The 23,100-nt window shown below is 42.1% G+C and overlaps 1 protein-coding gene across 1 annotated transcript in view; it reads left to right on the top strand.

Moving 5' to 3' along the window:
* Positions 1–23,100, top strand: part of LOC149870888 (broad substrate specificity ATP-binding cassette transporter ABCG2-like) — a 45,209-nt gene extending 22,109 nt beyond the window's left edge. Inside the window, exons 8-16 of the mRNA XM_090034774.1 lie at positions 3,090–3,194; positions 4,417–4,667; positions 11,498–11,580; positions 15,414–15,503; positions 17,206–17,330; positions 19,334–19,488; positions 20,283–20,372; positions 20,930–21,021; positions 21,478–23,100. Of these exons, the coding sequence (XP_089890900.1) occupies positions 3,090–3,194; positions 4,417–4,667; positions 11,498–11,580; positions 15,414–15,503; positions 17,206–17,330; positions 19,334–19,488; positions 20,283–20,372; positions 20,930–21,021; positions 21,478–21,628 (1,142 nt within the window). The 3' untranslated portion in view covers positions 21,629–23,100. The remainder of the gene's footprint in view (positions 1–3,089; positions 3,195–4,416; positions 4,668–11,497; positions 11,581–15,413; positions 15,504–17,205; positions 17,331–19,333; positions 19,489–20,282; positions 20,373–20,929; positions 21,022–21,477) is intronic.

The following is a 23,100-nucleotide window of genomic DNA, read 5'->3' as shown; positions in this document are numbered from 1 at the left end:
ACTAAATTCTGTTCATGCATGTACAATGTTAAAGTCTTCAAATTAAATCTTCAAACACTTCACAGGGGTTGCACAGATATAACTGATAATACGTGCAAAAGTATACATCCAGCTTGCTTTCTTTTAGCTGTCTCAGTTCTGCCTGACTAACAAACAATACAATGCTCCCCTGGCACCTCACCCCCAATATGAATATTTAATTTAAAAAATATACTGGGACTAGTATGCTGAGCAAGAAGCTACTATATTACTGTCTGTTTTCAGACTGCCATTGCACTTTAACAAATTTTAACACCTATTTCAAAGTTTTGGTACATATTACATGGCAAAATAATAAGTAATCATAGTAATAAAAGTGTTACTTTCAAGTTAAAGTTGAAGCATCTCAACAATAACCTGATTCTACAGTCTTTACAAAATAAAAACTCCCATAATGTCCGTATCCAAACGTCTGTATCAAAATCAAAACTTCCCATAGATATCAGATTTACCCAAAGAGCATAATGTCGGTGTTAGTTTTCTCTGAGGCTCATCTGACTATAACACAAAAACTGAAAGAAATGCCAGTGACTCTGTATTTAAAATGGAAACATAATACCATATAGAGGTTAGTTTGAGATTCTGAAAAATAAAGCATTTATTATACCAATATACAAATAGGTATAAGATATTTAGCCAAAAAAAGAATTAGCAAGAGCAGACATGTGGTTAGAGTTTAGTAGGACTCATAGATGCTGCTTTTCTTTTTATGGGAACTTGGATAAGGGACGACTGGAATATACACACACACAGATTAACTAGCTACTTATGGTGCAAGTTCAGAAAAGCAGGACTGGACTTCAGAAAAGCAGACTTTGACCCACTCAGGGAACTCATGGGCAGGATCCCCTGGGAAGCCAGTATAAAGAGAAGAGGCGTCCAGGAAAGCTGGCTGTACTTCAAAGAAACCTTACTGAAAGTACAGGAACAAACCATCCCAATGCACAGGAAGATTATCAAGTAGGGCAGAAGACCAGCTTGGCTTAACAGGAAACTCTTTAGTAAATTAATCACAAAAAGAAAGCCTATAAGAAGTGGAAACTTGGACAAATAACTAAGGAAGAATATAAAGTGCATTGCTCAGGCATGCAGGGATGAAGTCAGGAAGGCTAAAGCACAAATGGAGTTGCAGCTAGCGAGGGATGTGAAGGGTAACAAGAAGGGTTCCTGCAAGTATGTCAGTAGCAAGAGGAGGATCAGGGAAAGCATGGGCTCCCTACTGAATGGGGGAGGAAACCTTGTGACAGAGGATGCAGAAAAGGCTGAAGTGCTCAATGCCTTTATTGCTTCAGTCTTCACAAGCAAGGTCAGCTTCCAGACTACTGCATCAGGCAGCACAGTTTGGGGAGGAGGTGAGCAGCCCTCAGTGCTGAAAGAACAGGTTAGGGACTACTTAGAAAACTGGACGTGTACGAGTCCATGGGGCCAGATGAAATGCACCCAAGGGTGCTGAGGGAGTTAGCTGATGTGATTTCAGAGCCATTGGCCATTATCTTTGGAAACTCATGGTGATCAACACAGGTCCCAGATGATAGGAAAACGGTCCATATTTAAGAATTGGAACAAGGAGGATCCAGGGAACTACAGACCTGTCAGCCTCACCTCCATCCCTGGAAAAATCATGGAGCAGATCCTCAAGAAATTCAATTCTCAGGAACAGTCAGCATGGATTCACCGGGGCAAGTCATGCCTGACCAACCTGTTTGCCTCCTATGATGAGGTGACTGGCTCTGTGGATGCAGAGAGACTTGTAGATGTGGTGTACCTTGATTTTAGCAAGGCTTTTGATTCACTCTCCCACAATATTCTTGCAGGCAAGCTAAGGAAGTATGAGTTGGATGAATGGACTGTAAGGTGTATAGAAAACTGGCTGGAGCATTAGGCTCAGAGTGTAGTAATCAATGGCTCAATGTCTAGTTGGCAGTCAGTATCAAGTGGAGTGCCCCAAGGGTCAGTCCTGGGGCTGGTTTTGTTCCATGTCTTCATCAACGACCTGGAAGATGGCACAGAGTGCACCTTCAGCAAGTTTGCAGTTGACACCAAGCTGGCGGGACGAGTAGTAGATATGCTGGAGGGTAGGGCTAGGATTCAGAGTGACTTAGACAAATTGGAGGATTGGGCCAAAACAAATCTCATGTGGTTCAACAAGGACAAGTGTAAAGTCTTGTACTTAGGATGGAACAACCCCATTCACCAATACAAGCTGGGAGCTGACTGGCTGGCAGCAGCTTTGCAGAAAAGGACCTGGGGGTTACAGTGGACAATAAGCTGAATATGATCCAGCAGTGTGCCCTTGTTGCCAGGGCCACTCCCCAGAAGGCTAATGGCATCCTGGGCTTCATTGGTAGGTGCGTTGCCACTAGATCAAGGGAAGTGATTATTCTCCTTTGGTGATTATTCAGCACTGGTGAGGCCACATCTGGAGTACTGTGTCCAGTTTTGGGCCCCCCCTACTACAGAAAGGATGTGGACAAATTGGAAAGAGTCCAGCAGAGTGAAACAAAAATGGTGAGTGGGCTGGGGGACATGACTTCTGATGAAAAACTGATGGAACTCAGCTTATTTAATCTAGACAAGAGAAGACTGAGGAGTGATTTAATCACAGCTTTCAACTACCTGAAGGGGGTTCAAAAAAGGATGGAGTTAAACTGTCCTCAGTGGTGCCAGATGCCAGAAGCAGCAACAGTTTCAAGTTGCAGCACGGGAAGTTTAGGTTAGATATTAGGAAGAATACTCTCACTAGGAGAGTAGCAAAACACTGAAACAGGTTACCCAGAGAGGTGGTGGAAGCTCCATCCGTGGAGGTTTTCAAAACCCGGCTAGACAAAGCTTTGGCTGGGATGATCTAGTTGGAGATGGTGCTGCTTTGAGCAGGAGGTTGGATTAGATGACCTCCTGAGGTCCCTTCTAACCCTAATTTTCTATGATTCTAAGTTACTACTCAGCACAAGTAAATGGATTGGGATCTGACTCATGAACAAATGGAGTGCAAAACATTTTGCTATATGTAGAATGACTTGTTTTGGAGACCTAATACTATTTCCTTGCAGGTTATGAGTGTGAGCCGTATAACAATCCTGCTGATTTCTTTTTGGATGTCATTAATGGAGACTCAACTGCTGTGACATTGAACAAGACAGATGAAGGTGACTTGGGTATGACACTGAAGTTTTTTGTGGAGTAAAAACTGATCTGTACTGTGACAAAATATTTTGCATTTATCTTTCCTGTCAAAGTTAACTTTTAGGTATTTGGCATAACCAATAGCTTTGTGTGCACAGTGTGTGTGTGTGTGTGTGTGTGTGTGTATGAGAGAGAGAGAGAGAAAGTTATAGACAATGGGTCCCTTGGCATCTGACGTTTCTTAGTTTTCAACTTACTGGCATATGGCAGATTGGGACTGCTTCTGTGACTTGCATTGCTTCTATATATACACACACAGACACACACTCGCACAGGGAAGTAAATACGTGGATAGTTCACTCGTTATTTACTTTCCATCATCATCCTAGCAAATGGCAAGCAAGTAGGCTGGTAAATTTAAATAGCAATTTTGCAAAACTAGAGCTACATTTTTCTTATACTGTCATTTCAGACTGGGTAAAATGTCTCTGTCGCTTAGTCCTCTTCAGTGACTAGATGTTATATACCACTAGATAATGCGTGTATATTATGTTTTATATGTACATGTGCACATGTGTGCTTGCACACACACAAACATATTTATATATTTATGTAATGTGATATCAACTGGTCAAGGAAATGCATAGAATTTACAAGATTCTATTTGCATTACACACTTGATAGCTAATATGGCAAATACATATATGCTCTATTTGTACTCTGAAAAACAGAAACTGGGCTAAAATTGAGGGCGAGGAGGAAGGCAGGGGGGAAACAACTGCTATAGCAGAAATCCATTCCTGTGGGACTTGGGAGATCCCTCCAGAAGACAGCCATATAGACGGCTACTCTGAAACAATTTCACCAGTTTAAGAGATTGACTGTTTGCAGGGAGCCATAGAGGAGACTCGTTCATATATTAGGGTTTAACAGTATCTTGGCTTTGAAATTCAGTGGCAGATTTTATCAGGTCAGCTTGCTGTGAGACACAATCTGTAGTTTCTGTGACTTACATGTAGTCAAAAAACAGATAATTTCTGCTTAGCAGAATTGTAAATTATTTATAGTATTTTGTATCAGTTGCTACCAGACCATGTTAATTAATTTATTTCACTAAATGATTTACAAATTAATTTCACCAAATAATTGCTATCTCATTGATTAGTAATAAAAAGAACAAGCATGACTGTTGGAGAATTATTTTTTTCTTGTGAATTCAATAAGAGATTACAATTTTTTTTTCTCTTTAACCAGAAAACAATGTTGAAGAACACATCAACCATGGAAAGACTTTGGCAGAGAAGTTAGCAGAGCAGTATTCCAGTTCTACATACTACAGAGAAACAAAAGCAGTACTAGAGAATATTTCTTTGGAAAATAAAAAGAAAACAAAGTTCAGTTTCAGACAAATTACATACACAACTTCCTTTTTTCATCAGCTCAAATGGGTGTCCAGACGTACGTTTAAAAATTTAATTGGCAATCCTCAAGCCTCCATAGCTCAGGTAAACCCAGTTAATCTACGAATATTAAGTATGATTTGATTTAGTCCATTTCTATTTGAAAATCAGTTGGGTGAAATTTTGTGCATCTAAAAATAGAATCTATGAAAACAGAATAATATCTAAAAATCAGGACCATAAAATGGTATGCTGAGTGCTCTGAAATAGCAGCATGAAAAGGATATTCAATAGATTATTTTAATTTACCATATTTTAGTTAAGGTGGCTCAAGTTTTACTTTAATTATGTCATACCCTGTGTTTTTTGAACCAAGAACTCCCTATCCTCTTGCTTTATAGGCTATTATACTTCCATAAACTTCACAAGTCTAGTGTTAAAACAATTCACATTCTTTGCTTCTGCTACTTGGCTAAGAAGACCATCACAAACTTTCACTTTTCTGGCCACTTGTATGGTCGGGGGCCTCCGTGGTCAGCCCTATGAGGAGAGGCTGAGGGACCTGAATCTCTTCAGTCTCCGCAAGAGGAGTCTGAGGGGGGATCTTGTGGCTGCCTACAACCTTATCAGGGGCCACCAGCAGGGACTCGGGGAAAGTCTGTTCACCAGGGCCCCCCTTGGAGTCACCAGGAACAATGGCCACAAGCTGAGGGAGGATAGGTTTAGATTAGGTATTAGGAAGAACTACTTCACTGTAAGGGTGGCCAGAGCCTGGAATAGGCTTCCCAGAGAGGTGGTGCTCTCACCTTCCCTGGAGATCTTCAAAAGGAGACTTGTTAGGCACCCAGCCACCCCCAGTGCTCCTTTCTGCCCATGGCAGGGGGTCGGACTCAATGATCTGTCCCTTCTGACTCATTGATTCTATGGTTCTCTGATAGATCAAATCTCCATTTGAATTTCTTCATAGTCAGTTTATAGCAGGGGCTGGCAAAGTTTTTTGGCTGGAGTGCTGAAAAAACCCACAATGTCTACCTTGGAAGGTGCTGGAGTGCCAGCATGCCAGAAAAACAAAATGAGTGCGGAGTTGGGGGGGGTACATGGCAGGACACACTGCATATTAGTATATTTAATAATCATAAATGTTGCCTTTGTTGTTTTGTATTCCTTTTTTGTTGAGCATGTTGCAATGAGAGAGAAAAAAAGAGACAAATAAGAGAAAGGGGAGAGAGAGAAAGAAAAAGGAGAGCAGGGAGAGAACTAGATATGCACACAGAGAACCACTGTACACAAACACAGAGAACGAGAACACACCCAGAACAGACGCATGCACACACACATCCAGAACCAGATGTGCACAGACATGCAGAACCAGACAGAGGCAGACCAACGCACAGAACCAGATGCACAGGTGCATGGAGCTGGGCTCCTGGGCCAATGGACAAAGTCCGACCCAGCAGTGTCCTGGTCCCACCAGAGTCCATGTGCTTCCCCAGGAAGCCAGCACCTGGGTTGCAGTGCAGCTGGCTGAGGCCCTGGCTCGCAGCCTGGCTATCAGCCCAACCTCCCACCTACCTTGAACAGCTAAGCCCATGAAAGGTGCAGTGCTCCTGGCAAGGGGCAGTGCCAGCCTCATCCTGGTGTGGGGCTGGGTCGGGGCTGGGCTCGGAACAGGTGGGAGTCAGGTGGGCTCAGCTGCAAGCCCTGCTGCAAGCAGCCTGGGCTCTGTGGTTGGTAGCAGCTACCAGAGCCCGGGCCGGCTGCAGCTGGGAGGCTGCAAACAGCTGCTCTGGCATCAGCTCCATGCTGGCAGGTGCATGCGCTTCTCACAGCAGATGGTGGGGATAGGGCCTGAAGCAGCACAGTCCTCCTGCTCTGCTCTGACATGTGCATGTGCAGTCACCGCCAGCATGGAACTGATGCTGGGGCTGTGGAGCCTGATGCAGCTGTTTGCAGCCTGCCTGCTGCAGATGCCCCAGGGTGGCTACAAACAGCTACACTGGGCTCCGGAGCCCAGTCATCAGCTTTGTGCCGGCAGCTTTGCACTGCCTCAGGCCCCTCCCACACCGTCTGCTCTGAGATGCATGTGCACGAATCAGTATGGAGCTAATGCAGGAGCCCAGAGCAGCTGTTTGCAGCCTCTTGGCTGCAACCGGCCCAGGCTCTGGGTAGCTGCTGCCAACCATGGAGCTTGCAGCAGGGCTTGCAGTTTCCCAGCCATCTTCTGGGAGCAGCCCGGGATTTGTGGCTGGCAGCAGCTGCCTAGAGCCCAGGCTGGTGTTGGTTTGCTGAGCAAAATGACCTTGCGTGCTGTGCTCGGCACACATGTTGGCGGTTGCTGACCCCTAGTTCAAATCTTGTCCAGTGTTGTTTCTCCTCCTAGAAAGGTCTTCTGTTTCCTTAACATTTACCCCACTAAATGTACTTCTAAAAAGTAATCATGTCTCCTCTCAAACGCTATTTTGTTAAATGAAACAAGTCAAATTTCTTCTTTCATATAAAAAAGCCTTCATTTCCTTAACCGTACTGGCCCTTTGTCAACCTGTTCAATTTAAGTTATTTTTTTACCCTGAAGACTAGTGATCTGAACTGCACACTGTCTTCTTGGTGTCTTATCAGTGTCTTATATAATGGCAGTAGTATTTCCTTCTCTCTACTGGAGATACTTCACCCCATACATGCTGGAGATACTTCACCCCATACATGCTAGAACTGCTTTAGCCTTTTCATAACCACATCACATTGGTAGTTCACAGTCATTCAGTCAACTAATACACTTAGGTTCCTCTCTTCCTCAGTAGTTTCCAGTGTATGTGCCCCTCTTATAACCAAAGCATTGGTTTTTAATCCCTGAGTACATGACTTTACGCTCCCTGCTGTTAAATTTAATTGCTAATGTTCCATTCCACAAGATTATCTAAAGCCTCTTGTAAAATAATCTAGTATCCATCCTGACACTACTCCCTATCTCAGTGGCATCTTCAAATTGCATGAGGACAGTTCTAGTTCTACTACTAAGTTTGCTGATAAAAAGGCTAAACTGGATAGATACATCCTCAGACAGATCCCTGACAACCACCCTCCAGTCAGATAACTTGCCTTTCAGCATTACCCTCTGTAATCTCTCTTTGAGCCAATTCCTTACTCGCCTCATGTTCGTAATGTTGATCCCTGTCCTCTCCATTCTGATCAGTAACTGTCCATAAGTTACTGTGTCAAAAGTTTTCAGTCTAGATAAATTAAGCGTTGTCTTTTTTCAAGGAGTTGGTTTTCTTGACATAGAAGGATATTAAATGTTTCTGATACAATTTTCCTTGAATAAAACTACACGTTTCCCTTGCTTTACGTGGGTTCTGCATGTGCAAATTCACTGTTATGCAATGACCCCTTTTAGACCAAAAATCCACTATATGTAAGGTAAATTCACTCTTATGCAATCAGTGTGGTGGAAGCCTGCAGTCAGCTGCTTTGTGTGGTGCATTGTGGGAGTGGCACGCACAAAAATATAGTCTCCTGTGTGGATCTGTGCTCCTTACTTGTTGTCTGTGACACGTGTTTCTGCAGTTGCCAACCCCATTATGATAGTGCCCTGTGCTTGTGTGTACTGTCTGCTGTTGGTAAATACCAAAACTGTCTTGTAAAAGTGGTAGAAATGGGTCTGGGGGTCAGTACAGTCAAGGTCTTGTAATGTATCCCTATTTGTTACATTGTAAAATGGGTTCCCTTCATGCAAATTTGAGTTATGTGCTCCTCCTCCCTATTACACCAAACACTGCAAAGCTAGTCCTCACAGTCTGATCCACTCTTCTGAATGCACTCTGCAGTTTAGTTACACTTCAGGGTTTGACCAGTTGTATCCCGCCACCCCACCAGGGAAACTGAATTAGCCAACTTATCATTAACTATAGTTTATAAATTAAGTTCTGGTGGACAACACTATCACTAAGATTGAGCGGACTGGCCAAGTTCGCCGATGACACCAAAATTTGAGGCAAAGCATCCACACCAGAAGACAGGCGGGTGATCCAGGCGGATGAGAACCTGATGGTGTTTAACACTGAAAAATGGAAGGTTCTCCACCTTGGGAGGAAAAACCTGCAGCATCCTTATAGGCTCGGCAGTGGTATGCTGGCTAGCACTACAGAAAAAAGAGACTTGGGGGTCATCACTGACCACATAATGAACATGAGCCTGCAATGCGATGCTGCGGCTACTAAAATGACCAAAACGCTGGCTTGCATCCATAGATGCTTCTCAAGCAAATCCCGGGACGTTATTCTCCCCTTGTACTCGGCCTTGGTGAGGCTGCAGCTGGAGTACTGTGTCCAGTTTTGGGCTCCACAATTCAAAAAGGACGTGGAGAAGCTTGAGAGAGTCCAGAGGAGAGCCACGTGCACGATCAGAGGTCAGGGAAACAGACCTTACGCCGACACACTGAGAGCCTGGGGGCTCTTTAGCCTAGAAAAGCGCAGGCTCGGGGGTGATCTGATGGCCATCTATCGGGGTGACCACCAGGATCTGGGGGAACGAGCACCCCAAGGGATGACGAGGTTGAACGGTCATAAACTACTGCGAGACCGTTTCAGGCTGGACATAAGGAAGAATTTCTTTACTGTCCGAGCCCCCAAGGTCTGGACCAGCCTGCCATCGGAGGTGGTTCAAGCACCTACATTGAACACCTTCAAGAGCAAATTGGATGCTTATCTTGCTGGGATCCTATGACCCCAGCTGACTTCCTGCCCTTTGGGCGGGGGGCTGGACTGGATGATCTTCCGAAGTCCGTTCCAGCCTTAATGTCTATGAAATCTATGAAATCTATGTTTTCCTGATCTCCTAAAATGTATATTGCTTGACATAATCTCCTAAGGAACATTATGTTTTCTTCAAAATGTGTAAGGTAAAACGCAACTCAGTTGTAGCATCTTAAAGGAGTGGAAGTATATTCTATAGTATAGGCTTTATACAGTCTACTTAGCATTGCTTTTTGGAGAATTCAGCATGTTTACAAAGTTTATGGGTAAATTTAAATCTATAGATCAACATTAAGCAAAGAATGTATCATTAATATCTTCTGGAGAATGAAGAATCCCTTATGAAATGACTTTTATAGGCCTGATCCAGCAGTCCTTACAATAGGAAAAGTCCCATTTGAATTCTGCCTCTGAATAATATGAAATGACCTAGATCAACGTAAAAGTATAAAAAAAAGTCATTCTTTATCACTGCTATAAATTGTCTGGATCTAGAAAATATTTTGATTAAAATTAAATCACAATCATTGTGGAAATCTATTCAGGATCCCTAAAAGTAAAAAAAGGCTTTATGTATAAATATGTTGGTATGCTGATATTATGGATATCCTTAATAATTGCTTTGTAAAAGCTTGACCTTGTGACAAGTATTATAGTCTCAAGGGCATTATAATATGCCAGGGTTAATGGCCCTGACTCTTTTCTCACAATCTTTTCCATCTTCCAAGCCTCATTAAGAATGGATTTTCAATACATTCTGTAAATGGTACAGAGTTAACTAAACCCTGCTTGCTAATCCACTCCAAATTGGTCTTGATATGATCCTTGTTTCTCACTGCAGCTGGTTGAGTGGCTGAATTATCCTTGACATTTGGTTCTTTCGGCAGGTTCTTAACAATATGGTACCATGGATAAAATGCTTTCTAGTGTAAAGATTCATACATCCTGCATGATTAAACATGAGTGAACTGCCTGATACCATCATTCTTGCAGGGATTTTCATCACTTGCAGTTATTCTTAAGAGACTATGATATACATACTTTAATCATTTAGATTATATCACTGAATTCATTTATATCTTTGCTATTTAAAAATGTTACAGTTGCACAGTTCTAGTCTGGCAGCAAAGTGGTTGTACCACAGGGCACTGGGTGGCATTGCTCCGTCCCTGCCTGCTCCCCCCCATGTCATTCATGACAGGCAATTTGCTAGTTCCATCATAGTATTCAAAGGAGCATATAGGCTGCTTGCAGATGTTAAAAAAAATATGTTACTCCATAAGCTGCATGTTACTTTGGCCCAGCTCCACAGCATCTGTATAGATCAGGCAGGTGCTTTTATCTAAAGCTGAGTCAATCAGCTATTAGATAAAAGTGCCAAAAAAGCCCCACTAAAGCACCCAATCAATACAGATGTTGGGTGAGCTGAGTCCAACTAATATGCTGCTTTTTATGGGCATTCACTGGGATTGGTACGGGAGCTCATTAAGTTTAAAGTGCTGGTTTTTGTTTTGTTTTTTTTAATGTCTGCAAGCAGCCTGATTCATAGCCAAAAATATAATTAATGTATGCTCTAGACAAGGGGTTTTCAACCTTTTTTAACAGGTGTACCCCTTCTGGTGGTGGCAGCTGGATGTGGTGCGGGAGGTGGTGGGTGGTGGTCGCTGCTGCCATGTGCAAGCCTCTTTTCTGCCCCCACTCAAAGTGCAGGGTGGTGGGTGGCAGTGGTGATGGCTGCCGCATGCAAGCTCCACACTGCTGTGTCTGGCTGGGCAGGCAGCACCTGCGCAGCTCACAGAGGAGTGCCACTGCCCTCGGCCCCCTGGCCCTGCTCCTGGGAGGCGGTGGCACAGGGTGGTGGCAGCAGCACTTGCATACAGGCCCCCTGCCCCATGTCTGTCTGCAGGTGGGCATCACTGCCCTCGCTCCCCCACCCTGCTCCTGGGAGTGGGCACAGAAATACACTCCCCCCCTGCCTTGCTGAACCTTGCTGCTCTGCAGGCAGGGGGTGGCCACAGTGCCTTCTTGCTGTCAGCTATTATCCTTCATTTTCTCATCTCTTATGTTTCTTTTAAGTCTGTATTTACCAGCTACATTTCATAAAGATTTTGCAATTTTGAATGTTTAAGACGTGTTCATTAAAATATAAATGTATGTTATATGAAATTCTTCTTTCTTTTTTTTAAGCTTTGTGTAACAGTTTTCCTAGGACTTGTGGTAGGTGCCATTTTCTTTGGAGTGAAAAATGATTTTACTGGCATACAAAACAGGTTAGTCAATTTTAAGCCTAAACCTTGAAAGCTTTGGTAAAACATGCTGTTATTTTTTTTACAGGTACTGAAAATTTTTTAGACTAAAAATTAACTACTTTTTGCTTTTTTGTGGAAAGCTGTAGTTATCAGTTTAAATTAGACCCTTCTCTCTAATCTGTAAATTACAAAATAAGCCTTAATCTTGTCATAAGCTCTATGTATAGATCCCTCCACCTGCATCAGCTCATTGTAGAATGAAGCCCTAAGGACCAGTTCTATAAATTTGACTTATCCTGTGTAGTAACTTGTACAAGTAGTCCATGGGATATTTGTGTAGCAAAGTATAATTCCACTAAATGTTCTAGGTCTGCAGTACAAGATTACTGAAAAGTATACAACATATTAAAATACATAATTAAATATTAACCACTGCAACCATTAACTATTGTTTGCAAAGATTCCCTTTATGTAAAATGTTTTGGCCAACATTTTTGGACTTTGTTGCCTGAAGCTAGGTATCTAAGAACCTGCAAAAATTTTACACATATACTTAACTTTATACAGTAGACACAAGCACAGATTACTCAGCTGCTTCAGTGTTTGCATAATAAAGATCTAAATGTGTATTAAGTGCCTATATAAAAGTTATCATCAGAAGTAGTGATATAAAAGTTTTCTATATAAAAGTTATCATCAGAAACATATACAAGTGGAAGCTACGGATACTTAGCAGCTCTTGTGATCTACCCATTCTTAAGTGGGTATGTGTCTACACATGCATTAGATCCAGGAGCAGTTTACTCACGAGGATTGCTCCCAGGCAGGTGTCTACATGTGTAAGAAAGGGGGAGCAGATTTGCTGCTCATGGGCCCCTGCTGCCACCAAGGGGAGCTCTAGTCTCCCCCTGGATGCTAGCTCAGGGGCTGGCAGGGAGCACCAGGCCAGGAAACAGTTGTCTCCTGGCCAGGGCTGGGGATTTACTCCCTGCCCCTGGGAGGCAGGGGGAGGGCTGCCTGCGGCTGAGGCAAAGACAGTGTCCCCCTTCCCCAGCAGCAGGGAGCTCCCAGACCCAGCTCCCTGATCAGGACAGGGGGCTTGGAAAAAGCTGAAGGGGAGGGGCACATCCCATCCCCCTGCCTTGATCCACTGTTGGGGCAGCTAGCAACAAGTCCCCTTCTGGGATTTGCTTCACATCTGCAGCTCTTTCCAAGCCCCTTGCCTCTATCACTGCATACCTTGATCATGGGGTGGAGGTTGGAGAGCCTGTTTCCTGCTCAGCTCTGTAAGATAAGGACCTCCCAGCTCAAGTCTGGTGACTGTGGAGCTTGGGTTGGAAGATAAGGATCTTCCCTTACCTGTCTTGTGGTTGCAGGGCTGGCACTGGGAGATAAGGATCTCCCAGCCCCTGTTCCCTGATCATGACCTTGAAGCTACCTGCTGCTGGCGCAGGGGGATGTAGTCCCCACCCGGACTCTGGTGGTGGAGTCCACCCTGGCAGCAGGAAGTTCCTGGGGGCAGGGAGCAATCTCCTGTCCCTTGGTGGCTCGCTAACCAGGAGCAAATTTGCTCCCAGTCAGGTGTCTGCACGAGTGCTACTGTGCAGTTAGTAATCACAAGTAAATTTGGTACTTGCATTTACAGGTAGCAAGTTTAGTTATGATTTACGAGGTTTACCACATAGTAAACATGTGCACATGTAGATGCACACACTTACTAAGCAGTAAACTATGTTACTTCACAGTAAAGTGCCCATGCACCCAGTGCCTACTGTAGCCTTACATTTGACATACAAGTTTGAAAATGTTGGTCTTTAATTTTAGCAGATAGTTCTATCTTCTTATTTCTCATTTTCAGTTTCCCATACCTTCTGAAAAAGATCTTGGAAACTAAATTTTTCTATACCTGATATCAATTTAAAGGTGATTAAAAAAACCTGTAAGTAAATCAGTTGAATCTTTTTCATTTTTTTGAGTCCATCCAAGATGCTGTCACCCATATATTACAATAATAAATATTGCAGTCAGCACTCAGATAGCTCAAAAGCTTTCTTCAGAATTAGGACCTCTTCCTGTTGAAGTCAAAAGGATTTTTACCTTTAATTTCATGAAGAGCAGAATCGGACAGTGTGACCTCACTGGACACATCTACAAGAGATGTTTACTGCCAATTAGACTAATTAGCTCCACAGTAAACATGTGCCTACACATGAAGCCCTTTTAGGCCATAGGAAACTAATTAATTCCACAGCACCACACATGTAGAAGCTGATGTGGCTGGATGAGGCACATTGAATAGGGTCAGTGCAGCCCCAGGCTAGCAGACTGACTCCTCGGGCCCTCTGCCTGCCGGGGTGCTCTGACCCAACCCAATGTGCTGCATTTCTGGGCGCACATGTAAAGGTGGTGCCAGAAAACAATGTAAATGTGGTGCCGGGAAGCAATAAAAAAGAAAATCTTGTATGAAAGATGGACTATACAGTGCACATAGTCTTTCTACACTTTAAAAAGGCCTTTGACATTGTCTCTCCCCCCATTCTCATTAAAAAATTAGGTGACTGTGGTGTCGATGCCTACACAGTCAGATGGGTTGCAAAATTGGCTGGAGGGCCACACCTGGAGAGCAGTGGTGGATGGGTCATTTTCAACTTGGAGGGATGTAGGCAGTGGGGTTCACCAGGGCTCGGTCCTCAGGCCTGCACTGTTCAACATCTTCATCAGTGACTTGGATGAGGGGGTGAAAAGCACCTTGTTCAAATTCGTGGATGACACTAAGATGTGGGGACAAGTGGGCACGCTAGGAGAGAGGGACAGGCTGCAACTAGTTCTGGACAGATTACAGGGGTGGACAGATAAAAACAGGATGGGTTTCAATACTGACAAGTGCAAGGTGCTGCACCTGGGGAGGAAGAACCAGCAGCATACCTACAAGCTGTGGAACTCCCTTCTTGTCAGCACAGAGGCAGAAAAGGATCTTGGAGTCATTATTGATGCCAAAATGAACATGGGCTGCCAATGTGAGGACACAGTCAGGAAAGCTAACTTCACCTTGTCATGCATCTACAGATGCATCATAAGCAGGTCCAAGGAGGTGATCCTCTATATGACACTGGTCAGGCCGCAGTTGCAGTGTTGCATCTAGTTCTGGGCGCCGCACTTCAGGAGGGATGTGGCCAGCATCTGGAGAGTCCAGAGGAGGGCCATTTGCATGATCAGGGGACAGCAAGGCAGCCCTATGAGTGGAGGCTCTGGGACCTGAACCTGTTCAGCTCCACAGGAGAAGGCTGAGAGGGGATCTGATGGCCGTCTGTAAACTGGCCAAGGGGGACCAGCATGCAATGGGAGAGTCCCTGTTCCCCCAAGCACTACTGGGAGTAACAAGGAACAACAATCGTAAGTTGACTGAGAGTAGATTCAGGCTACATATCAGGAGGCACTACATAGTCAGGGCAGCTAGGATCTGAAACCAACTACCAAGGGAAGTGGTGCTCACTCCTAACCTGGGGGTCTTCAAAAGGAGGCTAGATAATCACCTAGCTGGGGTTGTTTGACCCCAGCATCCTTTCCTGCCCATGGCAGGGGGTCAGACTTGATGATCTGCTCAGGTCCCATCTGACCCTACTAATTATGAAACTATGAAAGCGCCTACTCTTAGAAGTTCTTCTGAGAAATAAGGAAATAGAGACAATTTTTGTGTTAATTACAGAAGTTGTAGGTTAGCACAGCACATATCAATGGATTCCAGTCATGCTATAGAAACGTTTCGACACAGTATAATATACAGGTTTTGGATATTATCAAATAATTTAAATATTTTATGCAGTTAATAACTGTTAATATTCATTTTTCCTTAGAGTTGGTGCAATGTTCTTCATGACCACCAACCAGTGTTTCAGCAGTATTTCAGCTATTGAACTTTTTGTTGTAGAAAAAAAGATATTTATGTAAGTAAAGCATTAGGTGACATTGCCTACTTACAGTGTTACTTACTCCATTGTTGACACTTGTTGGTCTTTTTGTTACCTTACTAAATTGTTATCTCTGTATGCTTAATTAAATTGGTCAAACTAGTCTCAGTAATTAATATTCATTGCAAATGAATTATTTTATCCTATATATGAATTGTTTGCATACCCATCATGATTTTTGTGATTGGTTTTGTCCATAAATACCAGCAGTTACAATCAAACTGGGAGAGAAGCATACAAGCATTTTTTCTTGTGAGAGAAACTCTCAAGGAAGATCTTCCAGGTTGTTACCTAGAAGAGATTCTCCAGAAGCTTTTTCAGACTTGGTTCATGAACTGTCCATTTCAGATCATTAGATCTGTGTATGGTTTAATACCAAAATCAGATGGAATTGCTCTTATTGCCTAATCAGATACTTGGAACTTTATGGACTGTATGGCATGTATAGACATTATGGGCATTTATACACATACCTTTCCTTCAGCAGCCTGCCAGAGATCCACTGCTGAGTAGGCTTGATTAATTGAGTCTGTTCTGCAAGTGAGCTGACGCGTACTGTGCTGCGCTGTGTGCAGTTGTATAAGTAGTGAAATGCATGTCAGCGCAGAGAAAACAGCAGCAGTGAGCTTTTGAACTAAAGCACCTCTGAAATGCCTTGTATTTATACCAGGACAATCGCTGTTCTCCTGGTAGAAATGACAAATGTATAGGTGTTTGTTCAGTTTTTCCCTGGGGGAACGTGCCTCTTTTGGGAGAAGCTCTTCTAGGTAACAACTTGGAAGATCTTCCTTGAGAGTTTCTCTCACAAGAACACATGTTTGTATGCTTCTCTCTCAGCCCTCCCCTCCCCTCCTGGACAAGTTTGGGAAGGGAGCAGCAGGTCAAAGCTCCCAACCTCTTCCTCCAACAAGGGGCTTTGCCCTCTGTCCCTTCCACTCCAGGGGCAGGTTGTAGGCACTGGGTTTGAAGGGCCATACGGCACTCAAGCCCTGCATCCATAGCCACTTATGCAGGGCTACAGACACCAGCTTTTAAATTCTGCTGCCTATGGGTGCTTCCCCTTTGTGTAGCACCTGCAGGCCCCTGCACCAGCAGCCCCATGCATGAAGTTGCAGGCTCTGGCTTTGAAATCAAATAAAAATAAATAAAAAAAAAAGTCAGTGCCCAGGTCCCCTGTTCAGAAAGCAGGTAAGGTGTTTGTTCTGCCTCTCCATTCCCCAAGGGCCAGGAGATATGAGGCAGTCTGTTCTCCATACATCCCCCAGACAGATTCCCAATCTGGGGAAGCTGCAGAGAACAAGGGAGAGGGGCAGCTGCAAGCTAAATGCCTTTACTGCTCCTTTTCCTGGAATGTTTTCTAGATATCATTGCTAGAAATGAATTGGTGGACTACAAGCTATGACACAAGAAAGTTGTCCTTTTCTATAAACATACCTCTTTCTTTTATAATGAATTTGATGCTTTATGATGCTGAGTACTGTGTATACAATTATGTGCATAAAAATGCAAGTACATTCACACATATAATTACTATGAATATTATGGCCACAACATAGCCTATTTTTCCATTCAGAACTGCATGCATGATTTAGCAAAATCTAGCTCTCATTAAAATGGTTTGATTGTTTTGCTACTTGGACATAATCTGTAACATATTGTATATATTTCTGTGTTCTAGACATGAATATATCAGTGGGTACTACAGAGTGTCTGCATATTTCATCTCCAAATTAATGGCTGATCTAATACCCATGAGGACTATGCCAAGCATCATCTTCACCTGTATAGTTTATTTCATGTTAGGCAAGTGCCCTATCCAAAAGTTGCATTAAAACTAAAAAGAAAAGTGAATCATAACCAACAAAGGACATTCACTTAAGCACCTGTCAATCAGTTCTGGTATCCAAGGGGTAGGTTAGGTCAAATCTTCCTTCTTACATCTTTTCCCTCTGTACTTGCAACACCTCGTTGTGACACTGTTTCTCTTAATGGGTGGAATGTCTGCAGGTTGCTATTTGCCCTATAATGCAAATCGCTGGACAGAGCACACCTGCAAATCTTCAAGATATAAGTTTGCAATATATTTAATCTGTATTGTCCCTGAAAATGAGTTTCAGCATCATTTTTGATGGTTCTATAGTGGCTTCCAAGCCATTCTCTTTTCTTTCAGTGATTGTTTAAAATTGTTCCATCATAAAATACGAATAAAATAAGACTATCTAGCAAAAGAAAAGCCTAATGTAAGACCTCAGTCTTCTGGAAACTGATATCAGCCTACTCTTTTAAGTGGCGGTTTCCCTTCTTAGAAAGGACACTAAAACTGCAGCTATCCTTTTTTAGACCACTAATGCAGTTTCAAATACCGTGTTCATCACACATTTCAGGAAAGTCATCTCAAAAGCTTTCATGGAGAAAGAATTCAGTCAGTCAAAATATTTTGGGTTTTGTTTAGAGCTTAAAGTAAAATAAATCATCACTTACTCTGAAGCTTTTTTCTTGAGGATATGAGATATTCTGAAACTACCAGGATATATAGTAAGGGCCATTTATGTGGCTGAGAAACATTTGATTTAATAGTGCAAGAGTCATGTTGTAGCTGTGATGATCCAGATATTATGAGAGAGGCAAGGATTTCTTAGGGTGATATCTTTTATTGGTACAACTGGGTGCATCTACATGTGGACTTTACTGTGGAGCTGACTAACCAGCTCCCCAATAAAGCATAACCATCTACATATGCACCCATATTGGGGCACAGTAAATTAATTAACTACACTGTAGGATAGTACTGTCTGGGACACATACTATCCTGTGGCGGAGTCATTTAGTGCACCAAAATACATATGTAAATGGTGACCAGGCCTGGCTGGGGCTTAAGGGTGCTGCAGTGTGGGGTTGCCTGCTGATTAGCCTCACATTGTGCCCCAGCCAGCCCCAACACTGCCAGCTGGAGACTGGGACTTATCCCTGGGATCCTTGCCAACCTGGGCCTGCTCCATTCCAGCTCAAATTGCTGTGATCCCAGGCACACATGTAAATGCTGCACCCAGGAGCAGCTGACTCTGGTGCAAACTGCACCAGAGCTTATTCTGTTGGGGTAACTGTGCATGTAAATATACCCACTATGATGCTGGAATAATGTTAGACAAATTGCAAAACATTATTCTTCAGACTTCAGACCCAAGGGAGAATGATTTGTATTCAAAAGCATGTCTAACTTTATCCAAACTACATAGTTTGTACAGCAAAAGTTATCATAAGAAAACCTTGCCTCTCACACAGATAATTTAGACATTTTTGTTAAATCCTCAACCACTAGGGGTCCCTACATTATAACAAATCCATCTGTTGGAAATAGATGAAATATTTTTTGGCAATTATTGCTTGTCACCTACTGCTGTGTGAAGTATGAGCTGCTGCTTGTTCAGAAAACTTCAGTCTGTGATGTCTCAGGAAATATTTTTCCTCCATCCTACTATTCTGCTAAGTCCCTCCATAACAGTTCTAAATACATTCCTCAGTCTCCCTGTCTTTGGAGTCTGAACCCCTGCCACAGCTGCTAACACATAGAAATTTGTAAAAGAAGTCTCATGCTAGTTATTAGGCATTGCTGCCAAGGGTCCGAGGTATCTACCAGGGTGGGGAGAAGAGGCAGAGAAAAAAGGAAGAGGCAGATTTGCTTGTTCTACATCAAAATATATTCTTATAAATATGGCCTACTATCTGTATCTTAGGAAAGCATACACCAAAGTTATGGTACAACCTGACAAAATTATACTGACATTCCTCTTGTTCTAATTTCTAAGGTTTGAAGCCAACAGTAGACGCCTTCTTTATAATGATGTTTACTCTTATGATGGTGTCATACACTGCCACTTCAATGGCACTAGCTATTGCAGCAGGACAGAGCGTGGTGGCTATAGCAAATCTACTCATGACCATCGCATTTGTCTTTATGATAGTGAGTAACATTATTTATTTATTAAGATATGAGCTCAAGTGGCAGTGAAGTTCAGACCAATACTGAGATATAGATAATCTGGATCTGAATTATGGAAAGATCAAGGATTTAGCTGTATATTCCAATTTGTCTCACTACAAATACTGTAAAGGAAGCTGGACCTAACTATGAACACCTTCCAGGACAGGGATTTACATCTAGCAATAGCACTAAATACAATAATAATGTGGACAAAGAGGGGAAAGGCCATGCCAGAGATGGTAGATTGTGCGTGCCCCTTTGCTCTTTAGCTAGTGCTGCATTCCTTATGGGATTGGTGCAGCCAGCCTAGGTTAGAGCTGCCCTTAGTTAATTCAGGACTGGGGGAATAGAAAGGTAGCTTACAGCCACATATCCCTTATTCTCCGTAGCTGAGCTAAGGATAAATTTGACATAGCTGAGGTACTGGCCCAAGTCACTGACCGCTTATTATTCTCTATTATTATAATATGACTCAGAGCTTTTGTATGGTATTTAGATCTAATGGCAGTTGTTTGTACATATTTGATTATTATAAAAGATGGGGGCTGTGGTGGTATGGACACTAAGGCATACACTTAACAGTCCAAGAGGTCACAAGTTTGAGATCATAGGAGGAGCACTCACAGCATGGCCTGTCAAATTCTAATGAAATCTGTGAATCCTGCTAAACTGCTTGTGACAAGGATGAAAAAAGGGACTATAAAAAAATTGAACTTAATTTTCTTCCTTTGAAATAGGACTTACATTTCTTATTCTGTTTATTTACAATCTAGATTTTCTCTGGCTTGCTGGTAAATCTTACAAGCATCATGTCTTGGCTTTCCTGGCTCCAATACTTCAGTATTCCTCGATATGCAATGACAGTAAGTGCTATATTTTGCATTGGATTTAAATATATTTTGTCGAAAGAGAACTTCTCATTGTGATGGAGAGAGATAAATTCAAGTTTTGTGGATAAGTGGAAGAGGTCAAACTGTTTAAGTACACCAAAAACATAACCTGACATATTTAGTTTAATTCAGCTAGTGGGCTACATGGAGCCCACAAGGGGTTAAATTATGGTACTTGGGCTCTCACTTGACCACAGCTCCCCTTGTTACTTTGGCTGCAGAAGCATCTGGAGGCTTTGGGCTTCCCCTCCCTCTGGCTTCTCCTTCCCTGCCCAGAAGACAGAGCAGGGCAGGATAGCACAGCCTGTAGCACTAGGGAAGCCTGTAACAACAAAATTAGCTGTGCTACTATATTAGAAAAGGTGGATGTGCTTTGAGATTGTAAATGATATCATATTTTGTGAAATAAATTTGTTTTTAAAAAAATAAATCTAATCCTGTGTTATCCCTTCAAATAGTTATGCCTTCAAATGTTATTCCTTCAAACAGTCACTCATTTGTGTTTGTATGTTTTAATTTGGTTTTAAAAGGCTTTGCAAATCAATGAACTTACTGGACTCAATTTTTGTGCTGGTAGCACTAACACAAGTTGGAGTGATGGGAATGCACAGGTCAGCCAACCGTAAGTATCTGTTTTATATTAAAATGAATTTTCCCATGAAACATTTATAAGGCTACAAAGTTTATCCACATTACTGTGATTAGAATGTACTTATCAGCTACAGAAAGGTGCTTACAGTATTTTTTGTTTAAAAATGACTGTAATCTGTTGTTTGCAGCGATAACATGCTACATAGGTAATTAGTGAAAGACATAGTAAAGATATTCCTAGCGATATGGAAATGCTATCACATTCTGCATTTCACTCATTCAATAAAATGAGGAAAAATGTATATGCTTGGAGCATGTGAGTTAAGTGGCCTCAACATTCAAAGTGTCTACATGTATTTTTCTGAAGCTTGGCTGGTACAAAAATGTCTTTGTTGTCATTGTGGAATTCCAGTTTAAAGGTTTATAAAATAGCAGATACCTTGCAAAAAGCTATCTTTTATAAAACTCTGTTTGTGTTTATTTATAGGTGGTGTACTGGAGAAGAATACTTGAAAAATCAAGGGGTTGAAGCAACTGCCTGGGGCCTGTGGCAGAATCATGTGGCCCTTGCATGCATGACAATAATTTTCCTTACAATTGCATATCTGAAACTGCACTTCATGAAGAAGTTCTCTTAAAACAAAAGCAAAAATAAATACATAGCAGTAATACTTATTCTCTACTAGCATAATAAGTTGATTGGTTAAAAAACTCACAACTATTTTGTTAATAAAACTCCTTTATATTTTTTGTTTCAATATTTAACAAAGTTAACAAAAACTCTTCAGCATTAGTAAATATTTATTATAATGTAGTTTCTTGAAATTTATTGCAAACCTGAATTCTCCTTATGGCTATGAAAATTATAAACTAGTATTAATCTTTCTAAGAGACCAAAAAGCCTGCTTAGAATTTGTCAACATCCAGTCTCCATAAGCAAAGTAAATGATCCTATGGTCATTGAGTTGTAAAGATCTCTCTGATTTTATATGTATAGAGCAATAGGCTGACAACAAAACAGGACTCTATTTCCCATTTCCCTTTCTGTATATTGCAGCATGTAGTCATAAAATTTGTCAAGGGCCAGATTCTGGCTGGTGTTTACACTGTTTCATGGTTGTCATGGGGAGGAGAAGGCATAAGAAGTAGGCCTTTGTGAATAGGGAAGTATTCAATTCAGATTTGTCTGATTCAGAGGACAGTGATTCGATTCGGAGATTCGGGTCATTGTCCTGAATCCATTCTGCCAAGTCAGTTTCAAAAGATTTGGTGCTGATTCAGAGAGATTCGTTGATTTGGCCATAAAGTGTAATGGGGAATAACTGAATACATATAACTTTCTCATTTTTTGGCAGATGTGGATGAAAGCAGCAGGGATGGTACCCCCTTCTGAGAGCATAAGGACTGCTAAGTTTCAAGGAGATAGGTGCAGGGGTTTCTGGGAAAGTGCACCTCAAGGTTCTGAAAGCAAAACGTGTATGTGTTAAGGGGTGTAGGTTGTTGGTCTAAGGGCATAGGCAGACAAGGTGCTTTGGGTCAGTCTAATATTAGACCAACTGAATAGTTGGAGAAATACATCTTAGCAAGCTTTTGGTTTTAAAAACCCTTCGTCAGGCTGAGGAAGCACCTGTAGTTACACTGACAGACCAGCTTCTCAGTTTGTTTCCTTGCAAGATTGCCTTCCAAAACTTTTCCAAATCAATTTGGATGCTCTGAATCGATTCAGAGGTTTTTATGGGCCTCCTGATTCGATTTGGATTTAATGGTTCTATATTACACTTTAAATAATAACCAGCTTTTCTAGAGCCTACATTCAAATGTTCAGGGGGCTGGACTAGATGACCTCATGAGTTTCCTTCCAGCCTCACTTTCTTACGATCCTGTGTAATCCTAACTGTACAGTATTTTCAACTGACATGTTCCTGTATATTAAAAATAAACTTTTATATAACACTGATATTTACTGAGACCTCCTAAAATCATTTAGTATATAACAAGCAGGTTAAATTGGAATCTAAACAGGATATTCCGTTGTATTGCCTTAAAGTAAGATTCTTAAACAAATAACTATGGTTTTGTACAACATTACAAATAAAGAAACTTTAACCTT

This window comes from Crocodylus siamensis, chromosome 2 (assembly GCF_052110815.1).
Source record: "Crocodylus siamensis isolate JL-2025a chromosome 2, ASM5211081v1, whole genome shotgun sequence".
NCBI lineage: Eukaryota > Metazoa > Chordata > Crocodylia > Crocodylidae > Crocodylus > Crocodylus siamensis.
Note: the sequence above shows the minus strand (reverse complement) of the source record. Positions and strands in the feature narration are given on the sequence as shown.